The sequence below is a fragment of the Trachemys scripta genome, chromosome 12, assembly GCF_013100865.1.
Source record: "Trachemys scripta elegans isolate TJP31775 chromosome 12, CAS_Tse_1.0, whole genome shotgun sequence".
Classification (NCBI taxonomy): domain Eukaryota; kingdom Metazoa; phylum Chordata; order Testudines; family Emydidae; genus Trachemys; species Trachemys scripta.
Window position 1 is genome coordinate 9,863,119 of NC_048309.1, and position 21,820 is coordinate 9,884,938.

Here is a 21,820-nt window from a genome sequence, read left to right on the forward strand (position 1 = left end):
ACCCTTTACATGGTTAGTTGGTTTGAAAAGGCAAAAGAAATTCTGATATTTAGAAGAAATGAAAAAAATGAAGCACTTACAAGTCTAGTTGAAGATTTCTTCGATGTTTTGATGGTAAAAATATTTCATAAACCATTTTATAAAATATTAAGCATGTATTTGTAAAAACAGTGATTTAACAGCAAAAGATATTTTCAAACATTCTTTTCCTACTTAATTTTCTTTTTCAGCTAATGTTGCACTGATGTGGTTTTTGACAAAAATAGATTACCAGCTCATTTTGTTAAAAAAATACTATACTTGCATTCAGACTTAAATACTGCCTACTAATAAAAGACCTGACCATGCAAGTGCTTAGTGCACAAATTTCTCAATTTATCCTATTATTTTATCCAAAAGGTAGTAGCAGTGCATGTCTATTAAGCCTCCGAGGCCCTGGTCATGCAAATCAGTTTACATACATGCTTAAATTTATGCAGAGAGACAAGGTAGGTGAGGTAATATCTTTTATTGGACCAACTTCTGTTGGTGAGAGAGACAAGCTTTTGAGCTATACAGAGCTCTTCTTCGGGTCAGGGAAAGGTACTTGGAATGTCACAGCTAAATACAAGATCAAACCGATCATTTTGCATAACTAATTAGTGCACATTCAAGCTGTGACACTGAGTATCTTTTCCCAGACCTAAAGAAAAGCTCTTTGTAGTTTAAAAGCTTGTCTCTTGGCAACAGAAGTTGGTTCAGTAAAAGATATTACCTTACGCATCTTGTCTCTAAGGACTGATACAGCTACAACATCACTCCATATAACTTTATGCCGTCATTGGCACTACTCCTGTTCATAAAATTAAGTGTGTGCATAAATATTTGCACCATTAGGGGTTTAATTATTGACACGTATATTCTATATTGGAATTGGAAAAGGTTCAGAAATCATATGGTAGGGTACGCAGTTACAGAAGTGATCACTTTGATGGGTAGAAATCAGCAGTAGGAAAGGTTCAGAAAAGGGCAACAAAAATGATTAGGGGTATGGGACAGCTTCCATATGAGAGATTAATAAGACTGAGACTTTTCAGCTTGGAAAAGAGACAACTAAGGGGGGGATATAGTAGAGGTCTATAAAATCATGCCTGGTGTGGAGAAAATAAACAAGGAAGTGTTATTTACTCCTCATAACACAAGAACTAGGAGTCACCAAATGAAATTAATGGGCAGCAGATATAAAACAAACAAAAGAAAGTATTTCTTCACACAATGCACAGTCAACCTGTGGAACTCTGCCAGAGGATATTGTGGAGGCCAAGACTATAACAGGGTTCAAAAAAGAACTACCGGTAGATAAATTTATGGAGGATAGGTCCACCTCTGGCTATTAGCCAGGATGGGCAGGGATGTGTGCCAGAAGCTGGGAATGGGCGACAGGGGATGGATCACTTGATGATTACCTGTTCTGTTCATTCCCTATGAAGCACCTGGCATTGGCTACTGTCAGAAGACAGGATACTGGCTAGACGGATCTTTGACCCAGTATGGTCGTTCTTATGACAGATAGATTAAAATAATATACATGTGGGAGAGAACTGTAAAATCTGAACATTGACCAAATATTTTTAGGTCCATGGACACAGAGTAAATTATTCTGCATGTTAATATGTAAAGTGTTTAAAATGTATTCATATTCTCATTTTATTATAGCTTGTACATGATACCAACAGTGAAGGTATGTACAAAAATCAGTATTTAAGTTACTATTATTTTGCTAATCATATCCACTTTTTGATTGATCACTACTGAAATAGCTTCTTTATATTACTGGCAAAGGATCTGATCTAGTTAAAATCTATGACCTTTGGAACCATGTGTATTCTGGAAGGTCTTGGATATTTGATCTAGTATGGAAACCCAAACAAACAAGCATTTGTGGAGCCACCTAGAAACACAAGAGCTCAAACAAATGAGCTTTTAAGTCCTTGAGAAATTAAAGCTCCTCACTTGCAGATACCAGTGTGAAGGTAGCAGAAAGTGTTCCCACAGTATGTTGAAGCAGTTCTCCTATGTGGTCATGACTGAACCATGTGCATACAGAATTGTGTTTTGCCAAACAAGTGTGACGTTTGTTAAATTGCTGTAGCAACTAATAAGCACATTCTTTTTCAAGTATGTGTCCATGAGGATCTCACACTATGTGGGCAAAGTCAGCATCTTTCAAATAAGTGTCCATTGGGCCACACCAGTGCCATGCATGTCCCCACCCAAGATCATGAAGGGCAGAGTGACTGCAACTTTTCTGTTTCCTCTTACCATCCATGGCAGCGAGAGGGAACTAGTGGCATGTGCCTGCTACCCTTTAGAAGATTTCTCTTCTACCAGTAGTTATCTACTTACAGTTAAATTTCCCTAAATACTTATCCTTTATTGCTTTGTTTTTCTGATTCAGATAAAAAAACAGAACAACCCCAAGCCTCCACCCCCAGATTTTCTAAGTTTCTCCTGTCTGATCAAAGGCAGATCCCATTAGGAGGTGCTGCAGCCTTGAACTATGTCCTTCAGTCATTCACACAGCTGGGCCTCATAGCCAACTATAAGAAATCATTTCTCATTCCCTCACAGACAATAGAATTCATAGGAGCTGTATGCAACTCCAAAAATGGCAAAGTCATATGTTTCTGAAGAAAGATTTGTCTCTTTAGTTGATAATCACCCCAGTATTAAATTGAATCCAGCAATGATAGTTCTGTACTATCTCAGACTTTAGATCACCTGTCAGCCTGTACTTGATGCTGCTTGCCAGGCTTTACCATCCTCTATTACAAGCCTGGCTAAGGTTGGAGTATTGCTCTATGAGACATCAAATGTGCATGCAGATTGTTGTTTCATCACGCAGTCTGTCATCTCTAAACTGAAGACCCCTCTCTGACCCCCAGAAATTTCAGAGAGGGGTCTTTCTCCTACAAAGACACTGATCATGGATGCATTGGAGACAGGTTGGGACATGCATCTTGCCACCTCTAAATACAAGGATCTTGTTCTCAAAAGGATATACGCTTCATATACATGTTCTGAAGCGAAGAGTGATCAGAGTAGCTTGCATGGCATTCTATCTGTCCTGTGGAATTCCACAATGCAGATTCTCACAGACAACACATCTGTAGAGTACTCTAAGCAAGCAAGGAGGTGCTGCTCATCACCTCTGTATCAACAGGTTATCAGATTATGCATATGATGTCAACAACATGGGATTAACCCAGGAACTCTTCATCTCCCAGGAGTCAACAACAATCTAGGAGATTTTCTAAATAAACAATCCATGACCAACTGCAAAGGATATCTGAAGAGCTCCACCATCAAGCCAATATTTCACCAGTGAGGCAATTCAATAATAGTCCGGTTTGATAGCAATGACAAGGTGGAATGTCCAGCCTTTTGTTCTAGGGCAAGCATGAGCCCTTGAACAAAAGAACCTTCCTCATACCATGAGATCAAGGTCTTATGTATACCTTTCCAATCCCCTTGATTCCCCGAGTGACGTATAAGATCAGGCAGGATGTAATGATACTAATCCTGATGTCTCCATGTTGGCTGAGACAATGCTAGTTATATTCTACACGTCTATTTCGTCTCCTATGCCACTTCCAGTAAAAAAAGATCCTACTGCAAAGTAGGATGCTTTCCACAAGGAAAACGTATTCCTGTAAATGGAAAAAATATTTAATCTGGACATCTCAACGCAATCTTGACATGGTGAAGGCCCTTATTCCAAAGACCCTGGACTGTATTCAGTATTTAAAATATTCTGGCTTGTGGTCACACTGCCATTTATGCCCATGGGTCGAGGAAATGCACAGTGCAGGCCTGGCCCACTACTATTTAAAAGGTTCTGAGCTCATGTTTGTGGGGCACATGCATATCTAGAGTTGAATCCACACAGATGACACCAAAGAACCTCGTGTATAAGGTAAGCAGCCGTTCTTTTTGCATTTTAACTGCAATATATGGAATTTATAATGTCTGTACACTAAATATCAGCAATCTTGTGTGACTTTGGAAAAGAATTGTTAATATGGATTGTTTCATTTGTAAATAAAAACATTTTTATTGGATATATAATAATGCTAGACTTGTGAATACTGTTGAAAAACTAATGTGTGCAAAACCTCTCAGTTCATGGATAAACTGCTTTTTAACTCTTTTTTCTTAATTGATTAGGTAAAATACAAACATTAGAAAGCTTTATACTGAGAATATGTACCCTTGTTGCTGATGTAAGAATCAATATTTATATTCAGCAAGAGGTAAAAAAAATTTAACCAACATTTTTATTAGTAGGCATTTAACAGAAGGTTGTGAATTTCCTTAGTAATTTAGCTAGACAGATGTGAAAAGGGGAAGAACAAAATAGTTGTAGAAACTTTAATGATCCTGCCATCTCTCCAAGAATGTACAAAAGTTTACTTGCCTAGACTAGAAATTCCATTTTAGGCAATAAAGTACAAAGTATATGCTATTTGTCATACAAATACTATAGTGATAAGCATCATATACAAGCATATAAAATATGCTATATTGCAAATTGCCAGAAATATCTCTTTTTAAAGTCTGTTACTGTAAAATGGTTAATAAATTGTATCTGTAGTATACAGTATTTTACATAGTATGCTGTCATGTCAATAAAATATCTTGGGTGAAATCGTGCCCCCGTTGAAATCAATGGGAGTTTTCCCATTGACTTCAGTAGGGCCAGGATTTCATTCCTTGGGTATGAAACTATTATAAAATCATTATCTTTTATAGAAAGACACTCTCCATTAAGGGCTAAATTTTCAAAAGCCTAGCCTTTTTTATGGATACAAATTGCCCACATTTGTTGCATCCATAAAAATTGCAGGTAATTTTTGCTCCAGCAATGAATTGCAGGCACCCTGATTTACATCAACAAGTCAGGATGTTGGCCTTTTAAGTGCTTATATTAGTGTCCATGTTAATGTAATGAATTGAAGTCCAATTGTGTTACTTTGGATTTACACTAGTGTAACTAAGATCGGCACCTGTCACTCTTTATTTTGCTTTGTGTCACAATCTTCGTTATTTAAACATGTTCCTTTCTGCTTAATATGTTGTAAACCTACATCACTGTAGGCCCACAATGTAATGAGAGAATAATTTTAAAACTTTTTAAAAAAGTTTAATAGTGTGTTTCTTTGTAAACATATTCTTTTTTCCCCTCTTTAGGCTGTAAGAAAACTTAATTCAATGCTTGATACTATGCCTCGAGAAGCCAGAAAAAAAATTATTTCCACGAAGGAAATGTTCCTTGTCATGTAATTAATTAATCTTTAATATACTTTTTACATGAATATATTGTTTACATAGTTGCGAAGAAAACTTTTTACACCTGACTGTTTTATTGGATCCATTTATAACTGTACAAATGTAGGCTCTATTCAGTCCATGATTGCGTTTGTCACTACATAGCACATGGAGACTGCACTTTAGTCCATTCAGGTAATTCTTCCTTGGATGCTCAGATCTGCCCTTCTCTCAGTCATAGCTGAGTCCACCTCACCTGATTGTCCTAAAATAATTGGTTCTTGGGAATCACTTCTGAGGAGTCTTTACGAATGCACTGGTTGGAGGTAGATTGTTCATCCAGGGAAATGTCTTGAAAGGTCTGCATAGCCAAAAGAGAAATCTCCAGGCTTACAGGTCAGAAACATGGAACTGTCATCCATGAAGAAAGATCCATGGAGTATGTGGAAAAAATATTGTGATTTCAGAGGAGTGGAATGTGGAAGATAGAAGGAGGCTACCAGCACCTTTTTCATATGAGTAGACCGTCTCCATGGGGAGGGATGATACTGCTGTATACACTTGCTCTAGGTGGATTTGAAATGAGTGGCCCTTCATTTCTTCCCTTAACAACAGGTTTTCTTCTGGTTTCTGTTTTTTAAAAACATCTCAAGCATGTGGGACTTTTCCCAGTTTCCTCTGGTGGACATTGTGTTGGGGATTTACTGTGGCTCTAAAGTTTTTTTTGCAGAGCCACAGTGGAGTGGCAGAGGAAGAAGTTTGGATTGCAAATCTAAATCTTCTACGCAGTCCAGGTTCTTAAACAGAACAGGGGGTAACACCAGATGTGGAGCGGGAAGCAGGAGGCATGGAGAATTCATTTCTACAGTTCTTCATTACCACCCCCAAAGACTCAGAACAAAACAAATGCATCTAAAGGTCTTTCACATGCAATTAAGGATGCTTAGTAAACATTTGGCCTGTAAATTCCTACATTTTAAAATTACTAATTTGGAGCCAAAAACACTGCTGTTTTATGGATGATATATTGGCCCCATTGAAGTCAATAGCAAAACTATCAATGAGTTCAGTGGGACCAGGATTTCACTCCATATTTTGAAAGTTATTCTCTCTGATGCCAATATAAGCTTTTCTTATGTACTTTTACATTGCCATTTTATTTGGGTCAAATTGAATCATCTACATTATTTATTTCACAGGAATGATATGGGAAAGAGAATTTTAGATGCTGGAGGTAAGCACAGAACTTCATTTAAGAGGTTCATTATTAAACTGTTTAATTATTTTGATGTTATATACCCATTAAAAAGACTGGCAATAAAAAAAGACAAGACTAGTAGTATTCAGTCATCTGAAAAATGTATTTTTCAGAACGGCAGTTAAAAATGGCACATGCAGGATTAATATACATTTAGAAATTTTAAAGCATTTGGAGTATTTTAGGCATTATTTATAATATAAATAATGCATAGCCAGGTCTATCAGTCCCTCCTGGCCTTCTCCACTATAGAAGTTCCAAAATGAATTGAAATAGTGCGGACCTTTGAGGACCATTATCTGCCAACACAGGTTAGAGCAGACTTCTGGCAGACAGTAAGCTGGTATACAGCCACCTATCACCCTTTCACCTTCCATGTGTGTTGAGTGCTGTTCTGGTGCACCTGGGGATCTAACCTGTAATACTCATTTTTGAATAGTAGTTTCTTTAGCAGCTTTATAGCCGTTTTTGTAGGATGTCACTGCATTATATGGTGGCATTTTATTTAATATCAATGTAAGAACATGTAAAATGTACTTTTAGTTTCTTTTTAAGTTGAAATAACTTATATAAAAAAAACTAAAACCTTATATTCAACAATATTGGAATCTGTTTCCTACATATAAACTTTTAAGCTTGGCATTCTATTTAATTGTACTGTTTCTGTAAAATGTATGTTATAGACTATGACTTGCAAGTAGCCATTACTGAAGCTTTATGCAGAATGACATCAGAAAAACAAAGAGGAGAACTGGCACGCCAGTGGTTTTCTATGGAGTTTGTGACCAATGCATTTAAAGGAATTAAGGACTCTGAGTTTGAAACAGTAAGTCATATAAAAACGCTAATTATTTTCAGAGAGAGAAAATGTTACATTACTTAAAGGTGCTCTGCTTCTTAATAGGACTGCAGAAAATTTCTTAACCAGGTGAACGGAATGCTTGGAGACAAAAGAAGGTAAATGAGTATTGCTAAAGGAAAGATGTTTTCGGGTTGGAATCGAATGGCTATTCAGAAAGAAAATGTCAGAAAAAAAACCTTTTTTTAATGAATTCTGAGCTACAGTAATATTAGCAGAAGAACATGATGCTGCTCTGTTGCAAAAACAGCCAAGGTGCCATGCACAACTATAACATTTTAGAACCAATAAATAGCAAATATAATGAGAAATGCTGAAGGGTTTGGTGTATGTTCATTGTTGTTATCTTTTATAACTAGATGCTAGGTTATAAAATTCCCAAATGTGTGTTTATAAAAAGATAACTTCAAGTTAGGGTTGTGGGAATAACTATTTCGAGAAATACATACAAAGAGTATTACAGTTTTTAAAAATAACTAAGAAATAAGAAACAGAAGTGTTCAGTTCTCTATCTTTGGTGCAACATGAATGGAAACAAGGTCATATATGCATTGTCTGCAATCACATTCTTCATGTCTCTACTGCAAGATCCTTAGACTCTCTAGTCCTGGAAGAAGGTGGCTCTCTTAGGTACTGTGGGTCAGATTATCACTGATTCCAATAGACCTGCACCAATTTACATCAGCTGAGAATCTGGCTATGGGTATTTATCCCGTGATTCCTTTTTTTAGGGTATCTTTAGACTGAGATAATGCACTAGTCCAGGATGATACCTATTGGAGAGGTCAGACCTAGCAGAAGTGAAGAAATATATATATTTCAATATAATGTTGTGGGTACTCCACATGTCATTTTAGTCTTATGAGTTGGCAGGGTAGTTAAGTGATTGTGTGATAAGCACTCATGTCAAGGGTTTATTCAGTTCTTATTTTAAAATTATTGCAGCCAAATTCTGTTTTTGCTTAAATTGTTAGGATGCATTGCGGAAAACAGTTATATTTTTATAACTACCATATGCCGCTCAGTGCATCTTTGTCATATTATCCTGCATGAATGCATAGTTAGATGAAAGGAGTTGTTAAGGAAACCAGGCATGAAAGATAAAACAATGGCCTCAGTGAGGAGCTGCTCCTCAAATGCAATAGCCAGATTTATAGCTGTGAAGAGGGAACCTTCAGATCCGACTCTGGCAACTGGGCTGTTTTGTCAAGGCCAAGATCCTGGAAGATCAAAAGGACCTGACCAGTTGAAAAGGTGCCACTGCAAGGGTCAGGGGCGTGGTCAGCATGCCATGAAGTTGACACAGAAAGTTTGTGCTGCAGGCTGGCAGAGACTGATTGTGAGCCAGGGTCATAGAATCTTAAAAATGTAGAGATGGAAGGGACCTCAAGAGGTCATCTAGTCCACCTCCCTCCCTCCCCAAACAGAAAGCAGGCTACAATTTGATCTTCATGAGAATAGGAGACACCAAAGCTAAGTCATGTCTACCTAGGGGCTCAAGGGGAATGCCAAGCATGGACAAGACAATATGTGTATAGGTCTCTTTGTTACTTTAATCCACTTCTCTAAGCATTGTGTACCTTTTGGCAAAATAAATCATACTTTGTTTTGGAGAAGCTGCTTCTGTGTCACTACATAATGTTGTTTGCCAGAGGAAAACCCTTCGAGATGCCAAGCCCATTGGGCCAGCTGAGTAACATGGTTAGCAAACAGAGGCAGGATGTAACCCAAAGACTGTCAGAGAGTGGTTGGGCCATGGGGCCCCATCCCAAAGAGAAGTGGAGGCACTAGCCTATCACTTAAAAGAGATGCACTTGGGGGACAGGGAAAGAAAGGTTCTCAACAGCAGCAGCCTATCCAGGGACTGTGACATGTATAAATGTAATTTTTAATTTTTTTAGAGTGCAAGTTTTGAATAGTCAATCTTCCTGGACTGTCCCACTGATTGTTTTGAACTCTTTTTCTCTGAAATAGAATATTTTGGCAGAGGGGAGGGGAACTAATCCATTATTTTTATGTTGTTCTAGTCTAGGTATAAAGTAATGTAAATAATTTTGCAAAAAGATTTACTAGATATTTTTCTTATAGAGTTTTTACATATCCTTGTTTGTCAGCAATCCTTGATAAATATGAGGTAAGTTACAACTTCATTGTGAATTGTATAGATTTTCCCTTAATACAACTGATGTATAGTTCTGTAAGTAGAGAACAATTCGGAATACACAGAGTAAAACAAAGATTATTTTAAAGTGCTTTACAGACATCTTGTATGTATTTATGGTTTGTTTAAATTACTTACTTTTGTGTTATAATACATTATTCTGAGAACCTCCTGTTCCTCCTAAGTTAATTTTTAAAATATATTTTAGCTACAGATACCTTTGGATGAAAATCTTGACGAATTTTGGATTGATTTTAATGTTGGTAGCCGAAGTATATCCTTCTATGTTGCAGCAGATGATGAAGTAAGCTAACTTTCCCTGACCATATGGAAAATATTTCTTTTTCCAAACAAAACAATCAGCCTGAAAAGAGATGTTCTCAGCACTATTGTGAAATTGGAGAGCGAATTGCAAACCAGTACAGTTCATTTTAAAATAAGTGCTAAGTGGAAATACATAGATGGTATCTCGCTTATTCTTAAAACATACATATTAACAGAAAATGAATGGCAAGTACCAATTTACGGCATTATTCAACAAGGTTTTTACATACTTGGAAATTGTGGCCCACATTTTGTAATATGTTTATGCGCACAATTTCCTGTGCAGTTCTATGCCTAAGTTGTTTGAAAATCTGTTCTTGTGTGTCCTCATTCAGATAGGCAGTGGCATTACTGGTCGTTCAGCCATAACACATCAGTTCAACTTCAGTTGGGATTCTTTCACTTGCTAAATTCCTTACATTTTTGTACACATCAGATGTGTACAATTTCAGAATAGTAAAAATTAGAGGCTTTTAAAACTAAGAATTTCCCTTCCGAATCTAATTTGCAGCTGTTCATTGCTGAATGAGGCATCAAATGTTCTGGTTTCATCTTTGGAAATGTCACTCACACTGTTGCCAGATATAAGTTCTTGTACTGGTGAGTCTGAGTGTTCAGATGTGAGAAATATCTTTCTTTTTATAGAATTTTAGTTTCTGCATTTCAGCTCCTTCATTCAGAATACATTATTTCCATCCATTCCAGTTTGTTCTGAATTGATGGATTTGAAATCTCAATAAAAAAACTGTCACAAATGTCTTGATGTTCCAGGATGTTATAGTTAAAGAATAATTGTAATAATGCACGTTTACATTTAATTTATCATTTAACATGAGTTTTTATTTTCAAAACATCTTGTTTTTTGTTTGAGGATCATCAATGGGAAACAGTCAGCATACCTGAAGAAGAGGTAGAAATGTACAGTCTTGAAGGTATTGACACACATGAATGTATTCTTTTACTCCTGAATTATTCTGTCTGCCTAACTATAAATTAATTTTGTATTCTGAATTACTATGGATCAAATCCTAAAGTCCTTACTCAGTTCTTAAATGAGTAAAATTCTCATTGCTTTCAAGAACTTCAAATCCATGCATTTATATGGGTACTGATTTGTCGTTAGTTGCGCAGTTGCTCTGCAAAATTCATGCTTAATTTGCTTGTGCAGTTACCACAGCTGCATACATATTTTGGGTGACTGTCCACAAGTGGCTAATTATGATTTATTTGCATAATTAATTATAATTATAAATGTTATAAAATTACTTATAAACATATTAAGGAAAATCCCACAGCATGAAAGAGTGATGCATTATAAAACTCTTTGAATCCTGATTTATGAAATTATTGCAAAATTTTGGAAAATATAATGGTATTGCAAGGATTTTATTGGGAGAATAAAATTAACTTGTTCTGCTATTATAATTATTGTGAAAGTGAATATAAATATTAATTGGGCTTGATTTCTTGAGTGCCTTGTAGTCACTTAAACCTTTACAAAATGGGTGCAAAATATTATCAGATTGGAATTCTCTACTCATGTATAACATTGTCAGTATTTTACACCCATTTGTCATTTTACACAGGTGTTACCAGCTACACGAACTTCAAGACAGTGAATAATCTGGCCCTTTTTCCAGAACATTATAAAAAATGTAAAGAATTAAATCCTATTTTCTACAGTACTTATTAATTAGTCTGAAAACAGAGTAAATATCTTTTTAAATACATTTTTGAAGGTTAAAGTACTTTATTTGTTAGAAAAATAACTATTTTTCTTACAGTTGAACGTTAAATTGTTTCATTTAAATATAATCCGGTTTAGCTTTGATTAGAGAGCAGCAGGTAGGCAAATAGAGAACGCTACATTTCAACTGAGTTTCATGTTCTTTCAATGCTAAACAAGAAGTGTTTGAAGCCTAATGAATGCTTCATCTTTATACAGAAAAAGAGTCAAAGAAGTTACTAACAATAATTCTAAAAAATCCAGTAACTGTGGGTAATCAAGAAGGGGAGCAAATGTTCCTATATTTTGATCCTGTCTTGGAAATCATGGAAGTGGCCAGAAAGGTTTATGGTACGAATAAATGTAAGGTAAGACTGAAATTTTCTTCCTCTTTCAGCATTTTCTGTCCAGCTGGGAAAAAAAAGATTCCACTGTGGATCTGTTATTTTAAAATGGTTTCTTTATTGATACTTATTATGTATTGAGATGCTTGCTAACATTTTCACAATAGATGCTCCAGCATTTCCATTGTAAGCTTTTCTGTTAAGGGTTAACATCTTTTAAAATATACTGCAATTGAATTTAATGGGCTATAATGGGAGTTTAATTGGAGATGCTAGAGGTTGAGACGAAGATTTATAGTATTGTGTGTCTGAAAAAATGTATGTGCAATTGGATGCATGCAAAGGCAGCAAATGCATTCACATGGACACTTAACTGTGTATTTACCACTGTTATGAGCACAACCCTAGTAATTGTGCATGCAAACTAGCTACTAGGTACTGTCTTTTTGAACAGGGACCTTTTTCCATTCTATTAATCTGGGTCTGAATTAATGTTAAACCAAATAATTAGTTTAATTCAGAATGTAACAGGGCCTCCTTCTGACTCTTGTCTACAAATCACATAGAGACCCTTGTGCTGGTTCAACACCTTGTGCAGTTTATTTATAATTGAATCCCACCATATCTAGTGCTTTTACAAGCAGGGGGAGAGCAATCTCTTTCTTCCCTTCACTACTTGCTTTCTTCCCTTTTCACTTCCTTTCTGTGTCTATTTGTGGGCTCTGGCTAATGGTTTAATTAGCCTTTCTGCCCTGCCCCATTCACAAATTAGGCACAGGTCTGCCTTGTCAACTCCAATCTGCTTTGCCTGATTGCAGCTGCTGTGAACGGAGTGCTGACTCTGGGTTTCATACCTAGCGCTCTGTCACGCAGAAGCAATACAAACCTATGTATTCAGTATGCCTCAGCTCAGTCTGATCTGGAGGTGCAAGTCTAGCTCACTCTCCAAGCCATTCAGTCTATGTCATCTTTACTAAATCATGATGATTATCTTTTTATTATGTGGACACCTATCTACTAGGAATTACACTACGATCTTCAATTTATTTCACGTAGGCTATAAAACAACAAAGGGATGCTAGCTACTTTTAGTCACTAATGCCCTAGATCTGATATCCTATGTTATGATATTTTCTCTTAGTCAGCCAGTCCTTTCCCCACTTCTAGGCATTTACAGTTTGGCCATAAGAGTTTGCTGTAGACTAAAACCAAATACACAAGTACTCCATCTGGAAGCAAATTTTTAAAGTAGGTCTCTTCTAAAAGTCTCCCCAACTGCCAAAACTTCTGGCTAAAAAAATGAATGAGGAACTGAGCTTCTTATTAATGAACAAAATGCCCATTATCTCAATTGATCAGGATTAAAAAACCATAATCAACCACTTTTTGCGCCAGGGAGAGCTGGAGCTTTATTTTTCAGTATTGATTTTTTAAATTCATGCACACAGGGCAACAGTGGAAAGGAATATTTCCAGAAATACCTGATTTATGATGCAGTAGCAAAGCTGTTAATATTTACAGCATCCCAATCACAGGCATCGACTTTTCAAACTGCCAGGGGGTGCTCGACCCCTGGCTCTGCCCCAGGCCCCATCCCCACTCCACCCCTTCCTCCAAGGCCCCGCTCCACCTCTTCCTGCCCTCACTCCACCCCCACCACGCCTCTTCCCACCCAGTTACGCCCCATCCCCACTCCTCCCCCCTCCCTCCCAGCCACACTGCGAAACAGCTGATTGCAACAGGCGGGAGGCGCTGGAAGGAAGGGAAGGTCCTTATCCACGAGGCCCGCTGGGGGGAGTTAATAGGGAGGCTGCCACCTACCATTTTTTCCCTGTTGGCACCTATGATCTCAGTTACATGTTAACCTTGCCTAATCGGCTTCATAGGCTATCCAGATTATTTAAATACATACAACAATTTGGAATCCCTGTGGTGAAATTTTTTTGTCCATTTTGGTTTTATTCTTTCTTAGATAAGAAAAGGCCTTTCTAAAGATTCCAGAGATTCCTTCTGAACTTCATTCTCATTCTTTTCATTGTCATGTATTTCAGTGTACCACATTTCTTACAAGTGAATGTGGACCAACATGCTTGCAATACAAATCCTGGACCATATTGTCCCATCCTTCTCTGCAGATGGAGGGAATGAAAGCAGTCAAATCCTGGTGGGGGGAGACTCAGTAGGAAACAGTGCTGCTTTGGTGGCTTTCTCTCAACCTTGCAAAAGTCCCTCTGTAGGATTTGGGATCCTTGAGTTGGGGAAGAGAAAGAATGGTACAACAGATGTTGTCTACATCACCTCTCCCATAAAGTAGCGGGCTTTCTGTGAACATAATAGTGCATTCTTTAGCAGGACATTAATGAACCTCACCCGCCTCCATGATGCGGAACATCCCATAAGGGGAATTCTAGTACCAGTGGCTTCCAGAGGAATCCCTGACAGCACAACCACACCAGGAGAATTTGCTGCCAAGAAGCCAGAAGTTTCTGTGACCCAAAGCCATTGTGGGACTCCACATAGATGGTCATGTGTCTCTGGATATCCTAAGATTTGCTGGTTTGAAGAACTAAACTCCCTGTTACTTGTGTGGATTAGCAAACTGCTCTTCCCTAAGCGCCATCTGATGGAAGAATTCATAATAAACTCATCTGGTGCAAAAGATCTTTGCACCAGATGAGTTTATTATGAATTCTTCCATGAGGTTTGTGGGAGTAACCTCAGTTGAGGATTATATAACCCTATGGACTTAATGTTTTATTTGTGATTCATATAAAAAGATGAGAAAGATTAGAAGGTAGAGCAAGTGTGTATTTTACATTAATTATTTGTGTTTTGTAGGGATTTACCAAGAAGCAAGCCACATCAGTTGCCAAAACATCAGTACATATAATTTTTGATGAAAGTGGATCACAGGTACATTACACAGTTCTGGTTGGGAAATTATTTTAATCATGAGGATTTTCAGACCCAAATCATGTGTCTTTTCAGGGGCCTTACACAGTTGAGAGAAGCTGCCATAAATGGTGCATTTTGTTAGATGGATTTCTCTGTTGGTTATAGCGATCATGATCCAACCTAAAGACATTTAACATGGTATTTCTCTTATGTTGATGTTCTCCAATAGCCAGCAATTCTCTTGATTATAAGCCAGTTTGGTTGTTATAAATCACTGTAAGAACAGAGGGGTTTTTAAGGCAGATAGTAAATGGTTGGAAAATAGATAACTAACATAACAAACTTTTTTTATTTTGTTTTCTTAAATAGAAATCTTGTATTTATTTTTTCAAAATGCTGCAGCAACATGCAAATCATAAAGCTGTTTAGACAAAATCTATGCAAAGAAAACACACTGAGTGGCTATGATAACAATGAGTACGATTCAGTAAACTATCCATACTCAGGATAGCACTTAGATGTTTTCCTGAATAGGAATGGACATAAGCACATGTTTAAGTGTTTTCCAGAATTGGAGCCACTAGTCTTCCACACTCCTTAAATTTCCCACCAGTGGCAGCAATGGTGTGAGTTATGCTGTAGACGGGGCTCCAAGAAGCTGCTGGCATTTTAACAACTAGGTTGTCTAACACTTTTATAGCTGGCCTATGCAAATATGGTGAGTACCACTGACATTCACTAGTGCATTGTTTGCAACGTTAGCAACACTGGAAAATTTTAGGAGGAAAATGTAGTATAGACAAGGCCAAAATATACAGATGTAGTAAGGATGGGGAGAACTGTAGAGGAAGTCATTAAAACATTCTGAGTCAGGAACTTTGAAAGCAAACCAATCAGAGTAGAGTTTTTAGTGTCTCAATTCATTCTGTATTTTTCCCTTCACTTTTTTGTGCCACATTCCACATAAACCCCTACACACCTTGCATGTAGGAATACAGTCGTGAGAGAAGCTGCAGTGGTGGACCAGAGTCGCATACAAAAGATTGTAAACAGTGATTAACCCCGCAGTATTAATTAGGGCCTGTTCTTGCAAACTCTTCCACTTGTCTAGTCATGCTGCATGTGAAAAGTTTAACTGATGTTAACAGGGCTACTATTTAAGTGAGGGTTTGTGGAATTGTGTGCTTTTTATTTATTTTAAAATAATATTAAACATTACATGTGATGTCATTTTCCCCAAAATACTGAGTAGGTTCTTGTACCAGAAAGTCAATTGTCACCTTGCTTGAAAGAAAAATCAGGAATGGAAGGGAAATCCAGTAAGTCTGTAAAACAACAACTTCCTGTACAACAAAGGAATTGGAATATAAAAACTAACCAAGAGAACTGCAAAAATATTCAATCTAAGGTAAGTAAGTTTATCAAAACAGAAAGAGTTTAGCATAAATAAAAATTAAATTAAATTCTTAGTTATAGAGCCATGACTAATATATTGTAGTTACACTGCAGTTCATACACTTCAAGGTTAGACGCAACTGTAATGATAATCTAGTCTGATCTCCTGCACCTTGAAGGTCACAGAACCTCACCCATCCACTCCTGTAATAGACTCATAACCCCTGGGTGAGTTACTGAAAACCTCAAATCATGATTTAAAGGATTCAAGTTAAAGAGAATCCACCATTTACTCTGTTTTAAACCAGCAAGTGACCCATGCCCATGCTATAGAGGAAGGCAAAATAAAACCCCAGGGTTTTTGTCAATCTGACCTGGAGGAAAATTCCTTCCTGACCCTAAATATGGTGATCAGTTAGACCCTGAGCATATTGGCAAGACCCACCAGCTGGACACCTGGGAAGGAATTCAGTGTAGTAACTCAGAGCCCTCCCCATCTAGTGTCCAATCTCCAGCCATTAGGGATATTTGCTACTAGCAGTTGCAGAATGGCTATGTGCCACTGTAGGCAACCTCATCATTCCATCCCCTCCATAAATTTATCAAGCTGAGTCTCGAAACCAGTTAGGTTTTTTGCCCTCACTGCTCCCCTTTGAAGGCTGTTCCAGAACTTCACTCCTCTGATAGTTAGAAACCTTCATTTAATTTCAAGCCTAAACTTGTTGATGCCAGTTTATGTTCATTTGTTCTCATGCCAACATTGGTACTTAACTTAATACTAATTATCACTAAGCTATATAATTGAAGGTTAACCATCTTTCTGAATTTTTAGCTTTTTGGTTTAAAAATTAATGCAATAGAAAATGTTATTTTTAAATAGGTCCCTTGCAATTCTGAGAAAAATCTTTAGAATTTTTTCTTAATTTTTTTAACATATTTGCATATCCCGTGGTAGATGGAAGTTTAAGTATATTTTAACCCCTTGCTGGTCTGTTAATAACCTTCAATATTTACATTTCTCACTAGAGTAAGGTTTCTCTCTCTCACACATACACTTGTGCATGAATACACCCACACACAGAGTGCAGCTCTAGGTGAGCATGTGAGAAGCCTGTAAAGAGGATCTGCATCCCTTGTGTATGCAAAGCACAACCCTGTGTGGATCTTCCTGTGCATAGGGGATACTGTAAGCTAGGCCATGGGAGGAACAGAATCAGTGAATCTGTGAATACATCGGTCCACTAGTCATTATTCCACACAGTGGTTCTGCAGCCTTAGTTACAAATATAGCAACAGAGTGGCTCTACTGCTGCATCATAGCCTACTTGATGGATTCTGACACAAGTGGAACTCCTTGTAATCATCCAGTTACTTGTGCTATGTCTTGAGAAAAGGATTTGTCCCTTGCTGAATTACTTCATAAAATCCCAACTCCTGATCTCCGTTACAAATTACATGCTAATTAAAACTCATTATTTTATGTCACATTATTCTCTAGTATTTGAGAAGTAAAACTTTAAACATTGCCATCAGCACAGGGTGCAAAAATTGCGGTACTGATAGTTAAAATATTGACTGACTTCAAGAAATATAAAAAACCCCACAGTGTCCTAAGCTGTGGTATTAAAATGAATTGGGTTTTTTTTTATGCATTTCAAGATTACTACACCTACTAAAAGGAAAGTGTCTGAAGCATCAGTGATTGTCCCAGGTACTGGTAGACTGCCTCTGAGGAGCCCATTGGTATTTGTCAATTCGTGTAAGTTGATATTTACTTTTAATGTTAAAAATATGTTTAAAATAATTTTTGTACTTTACTTGTAATTTAAGTAATTTATTTACCCGAGGCATTATGTACTGGTAGTTAACACTTGCATTATGTTACCACAATCAGGCATGAACTATGATATGTTTGTGGAGATGGAAACAAGGCTAAAATGTTATTCTTGGGATCTCCTCAGCAAATGCTTAATCCTTAAGTTTCTATGCCATACTACTCAAATACCTGAAGAGATTCTGAAGCGAAAATTGTAAGGAACTCTTCCACCTTCACTGGCATATTAAGTATCATTTTCAGGAAACTCAAATATAAAAGATATTGGGCAGCATTCTCAGGAATCACAATGTGTACAATGTCTACAGTAATCACAGTGAATCACATTTTTACACCCATCAACCAAACTTTACTCTGGTCTTCTTGACAAGGCACATCTCCAGCTTTGTGAGAGTCATTCAGCAGCACCTTTTCCCTAGCATTTTGTGTGTCTCTTCAAGAACAATCTGACTGTCTTGCTGACTGATGAGGTGCGGGAGCACTGTAGTTCTGGGCAGAAGAAACCAGGTCTAGAACTGCTTATATTCTCTTCAGAAGAGAATCACTGATTGAGGAGGAAGTGGGGGAGAACCTTTCCCTTGTCACTCCTGGCTCACCTCCAGGATCTACCATCTTCCCACTGGCAAACCCACTAGCAGTCTCCCATCACTTGCTCCTTTCCCTTTACACAGAAGCTGCGTAGGAGAAAGATCAGTAAGAGCTCAAATGTGACAGGAGAGGAACTGGTGATTAAGGAACATTTATTGACTTAGCTTTCTCACAGAATCCCCTCAAATGTACAGTATCCTCATACTATGTATAACATACAAAGCTAAGTTAAAAGAATAATGAAGTTGCAAAGCCAAGCTTTCAAAAATTAGGAAATGCCAGAATTAAATGCCTATGCTACCTTTGGTTGACTCATCTGTGCATAAGCATTATGATACAGACTTTAATTACATGATCACATACTCTCTTTCACAGGACTCATACCTCTTTCAGTACACAAAATCCCTATCTTCTTATCCAGTAGTGTAGCTTCCTTAATTTCACTGGCAGTATTTTTGATTTTCACTTGTGTGATATCAGAATTAGGCTAAAATTGTTTAAAACTTTATTAAATGAATATAGTGATGAGAAACAGCCTTTAAATGTTGCGATGCCATTGGGATTGCAATAATTTTAATGGACAAAAGTAAACTTAACAAGTCTCTGGTTTGTTTTCAGCAACTCCCCGAAAGGCCCGCTTTAAACTGCCTTTGCAAATGATGAGCTCTTCTGAAAAAAATAACATTACCAGAATAACTGAGAGTGGAATAAATAATTTAGATCTAGAGCATACTGGACCACATATATCTTCTATAGCTGACTCTCTTAAAAGGCGTAATGTTGCTGCAGAAAAAGTAAGGTTTTTTTTAGAAAAGAATAATCCATTTTCATCTTTTCTTTTCTTCATAATACTTATTAGTCTCATCCAGCTTTTTGCTGATACAAAAGTGGTCTTGTAGAGCTCCATTATTTTTTTTCTGCTAAATCCTTTTTTTTCCTCTAAATCCTGCCTTGTTTCAGATTCAAGCTTTCAGCTGGCTAAAACTGAGCAGTACTCCTACTGGCAAACAAGGATACCTATACAATTATGTTTGCAGTTTTATCTGTATTGGTCCCAGGATATTAGAGAAACAAGATGTGTGAGGTAATACCTCACCCACCTTGCATCTGTAAAATTATTCTAAGATCTGCATTTTATCCCTTAAGGCTGACCATACCTATTCTCACCCTCTGGCAAACTTGCTTTTTCCTGTCCCAACCTCATACACGATCTGTCAATTTTTTTATCCATTGGAATCTCCAGTTCACTCAGCGTAATAGTCCCCATATGCTATAGTGTTCAAGGGTTAATGAGCTTTTTTGGACTAATAGGATAGTTTTACATTATTGACATTTAATACAGAAAATATTTACATGCATTAATTTTTAAATTGCAAAACAGACTTTCTTTGAAGTGATCACATTTTTACTGCAAAGTTTAAAGGACAATGCAAATCTAAAGAAATGGAGAAGATAAAGATGTGGCCTATTTATATCCAGCCTCTACCTCTGCAATGCTATCAAAACACAACAACCAAAGATTTTTAGTGCCAAATTTTTAGACAGTTTAATTGTCCGATTGTGTTTCTACTTTGTGAACACAATTACTACAGATGTTTGGACAAATCAGGTAGTTGCACGATCAAATGGATTAGGCTTGTTTCTATACACAATCCCTGAGTTTGCATGAGCATATTTTGTGCATTAATTTAGTTGTGCACCTAATTCTCTGGAAAACCATCCCTTGAATTGAGCAACAGAGGGTCCTGTGGCACCTTTGAGACTAACAGAAGTACTGGGAGCATAAGCCTTCGTGGGTAAGAACCTCACTTCTTCAGATGCAAGAAGCATCTTGCATCTGAAGAAGTGAGGTTCTTACCCACGAAAGCTTATGCTCCCAGTACTTCTGTTAGTCTCAAAGGTGCCACAGGACCCTCTGTTGCTTTTTACAGATTCAGACTAACACGGCTACCCCTCTGATACTTGATCCCTTGAACTGTTCAACTTTATTAAAACTCCACTGTCATTATGAAATATTTTAAGGAACAAACAATAGCATCATCTACATCTGTGAAATGCCATTGTCTTCATATGGTATCATTGACATTTCTGCAAACTGATGGCCTGACCCAAAGCCCATTGAAGTCAATGGAAGCACTCCTGTTTACTTCATTGTGCTTTGGATCAGACCCTCAAACTAAAGGTTAATGGGGTTGCACAGATGTAACTGAGTATTTAACCTGAAGACACTGGTTTTGCACTGGTGTAGTTACAGGTATAATTTGCCCTAAAGAATCTCTTTTACTGGTGTGAGATGAAAATATCTCAGTTTGACTGACTGTCAGAACCATGTTGAGTTTGTGGGGCTTGGAGGTGAAAAAACATCTTGTTACTTCAGGTTTCAGAGTAACAGCCGTGTTAGTCTGTATCCGCAAAAAGAAGAACAGGAGTACTTGTGGCACCTTAGAGACTAACAAATTTATTAGAGCATAAGCTTTCGTGGACTACAGCCCACTTCTTCGGATGCATATAGAATGGAACATATATTGAGGAGATCTATATACACACATACAGAGAGCATAAACAGGTGGGAGTTGTCTTACCAACTCTGAGAGGCCAATTAATTAAGAGAAAAAAAACTTTTGAAGTGATAATCAAGCTAGGCCAGTACAGACAGTTTGATAATAGGTGTGAGAGTTTATGCTCTCTGTATGTGTGTATATATATATCTCCTCAATATATGTTCCATTCTATATGCATCCGAAGAAGTGGGCTGTAGTCCACGAAAGCTTATGCTCTAATAAATTTGTTAGTCTCTAAGGTGCCACAAGTACTCCTGTTCTTCTTGTTACTTCAGTTTGAGCAAATGTCATATAGAAATTCCTGAGACACAATGAATATGTAAAAATGATATTTTGGGAATCCAAAATAATTTTTCAGGGTAGAACCACACTGTCTGAAAAACATTTTGTAAGAGTCAGAAAAATAGTTTTCCAAAACTTATTCTTTAATAGTAAAATTACTTCCTTACTTAACATTACTGACTTCTGCTTTTTAGGGTAGATATGGCTCTGTACTAGACAATGTATTTTGTGAGACTCAGCAGAATACCAGCAAAACAAGAATCAGAAATGAGGCAAAACTATCTGG

The 21,820-nt window shown here is 37.2% G+C and overlaps 1 protein-coding gene across 1 annotated transcript in view; it reads left to right on the plus strand.

Annotated features, from left to right (window-relative positions):
- The window catches only part of SYCP2 (synaptonemal complex protein 2), a 77,590-nt gene that overhangs the window by 18,312 nt on the left and 37,458 nt on the right, over positions 1–21,820 (plus strand). Inside the window, exons 5-19 of the mRNA XM_034786865.1 lie at positions 10–114; positions 1,696–1,720; positions 4,207–4,292; positions 5,230–5,318; positions 6,507–6,541; positions 7,249–7,391; positions 7,470–7,522; positions 9,513–9,558; positions 9,794–9,889; positions 10,781–10,841; positions 11,855–12,003; positions 14,818–14,892; positions 16,127–16,282; positions 17,929–18,028; positions 19,310–19,485. Coding sequence (XP_034642756.1) covers positions 10–114; positions 1,696–1,720; positions 4,207–4,292; positions 5,230–5,318; positions 6,507–6,541; positions 7,249–7,391; positions 7,470–7,522; positions 9,513–9,558; positions 9,794–9,889; positions 10,781–10,841; positions 11,855–12,003; positions 14,818–14,892; positions 16,127–16,282; positions 17,929–18,028; positions 19,310–19,485 — 1,395 coding nt within the window. The remainder of the gene's footprint in view (positions 1–9; positions 115–1,695; positions 1,721–4,206; positions 4,293–5,229; positions 5,319–6,506; positions 6,542–7,248; positions 7,392–7,469; positions 7,523–9,512; positions 9,559–9,793; positions 9,890–10,780; positions 10,842–11,854; positions 12,004–14,817; positions 14,893–16,126; positions 16,283–17,928; positions 18,029–19,309; positions 19,486–21,820) is intronic.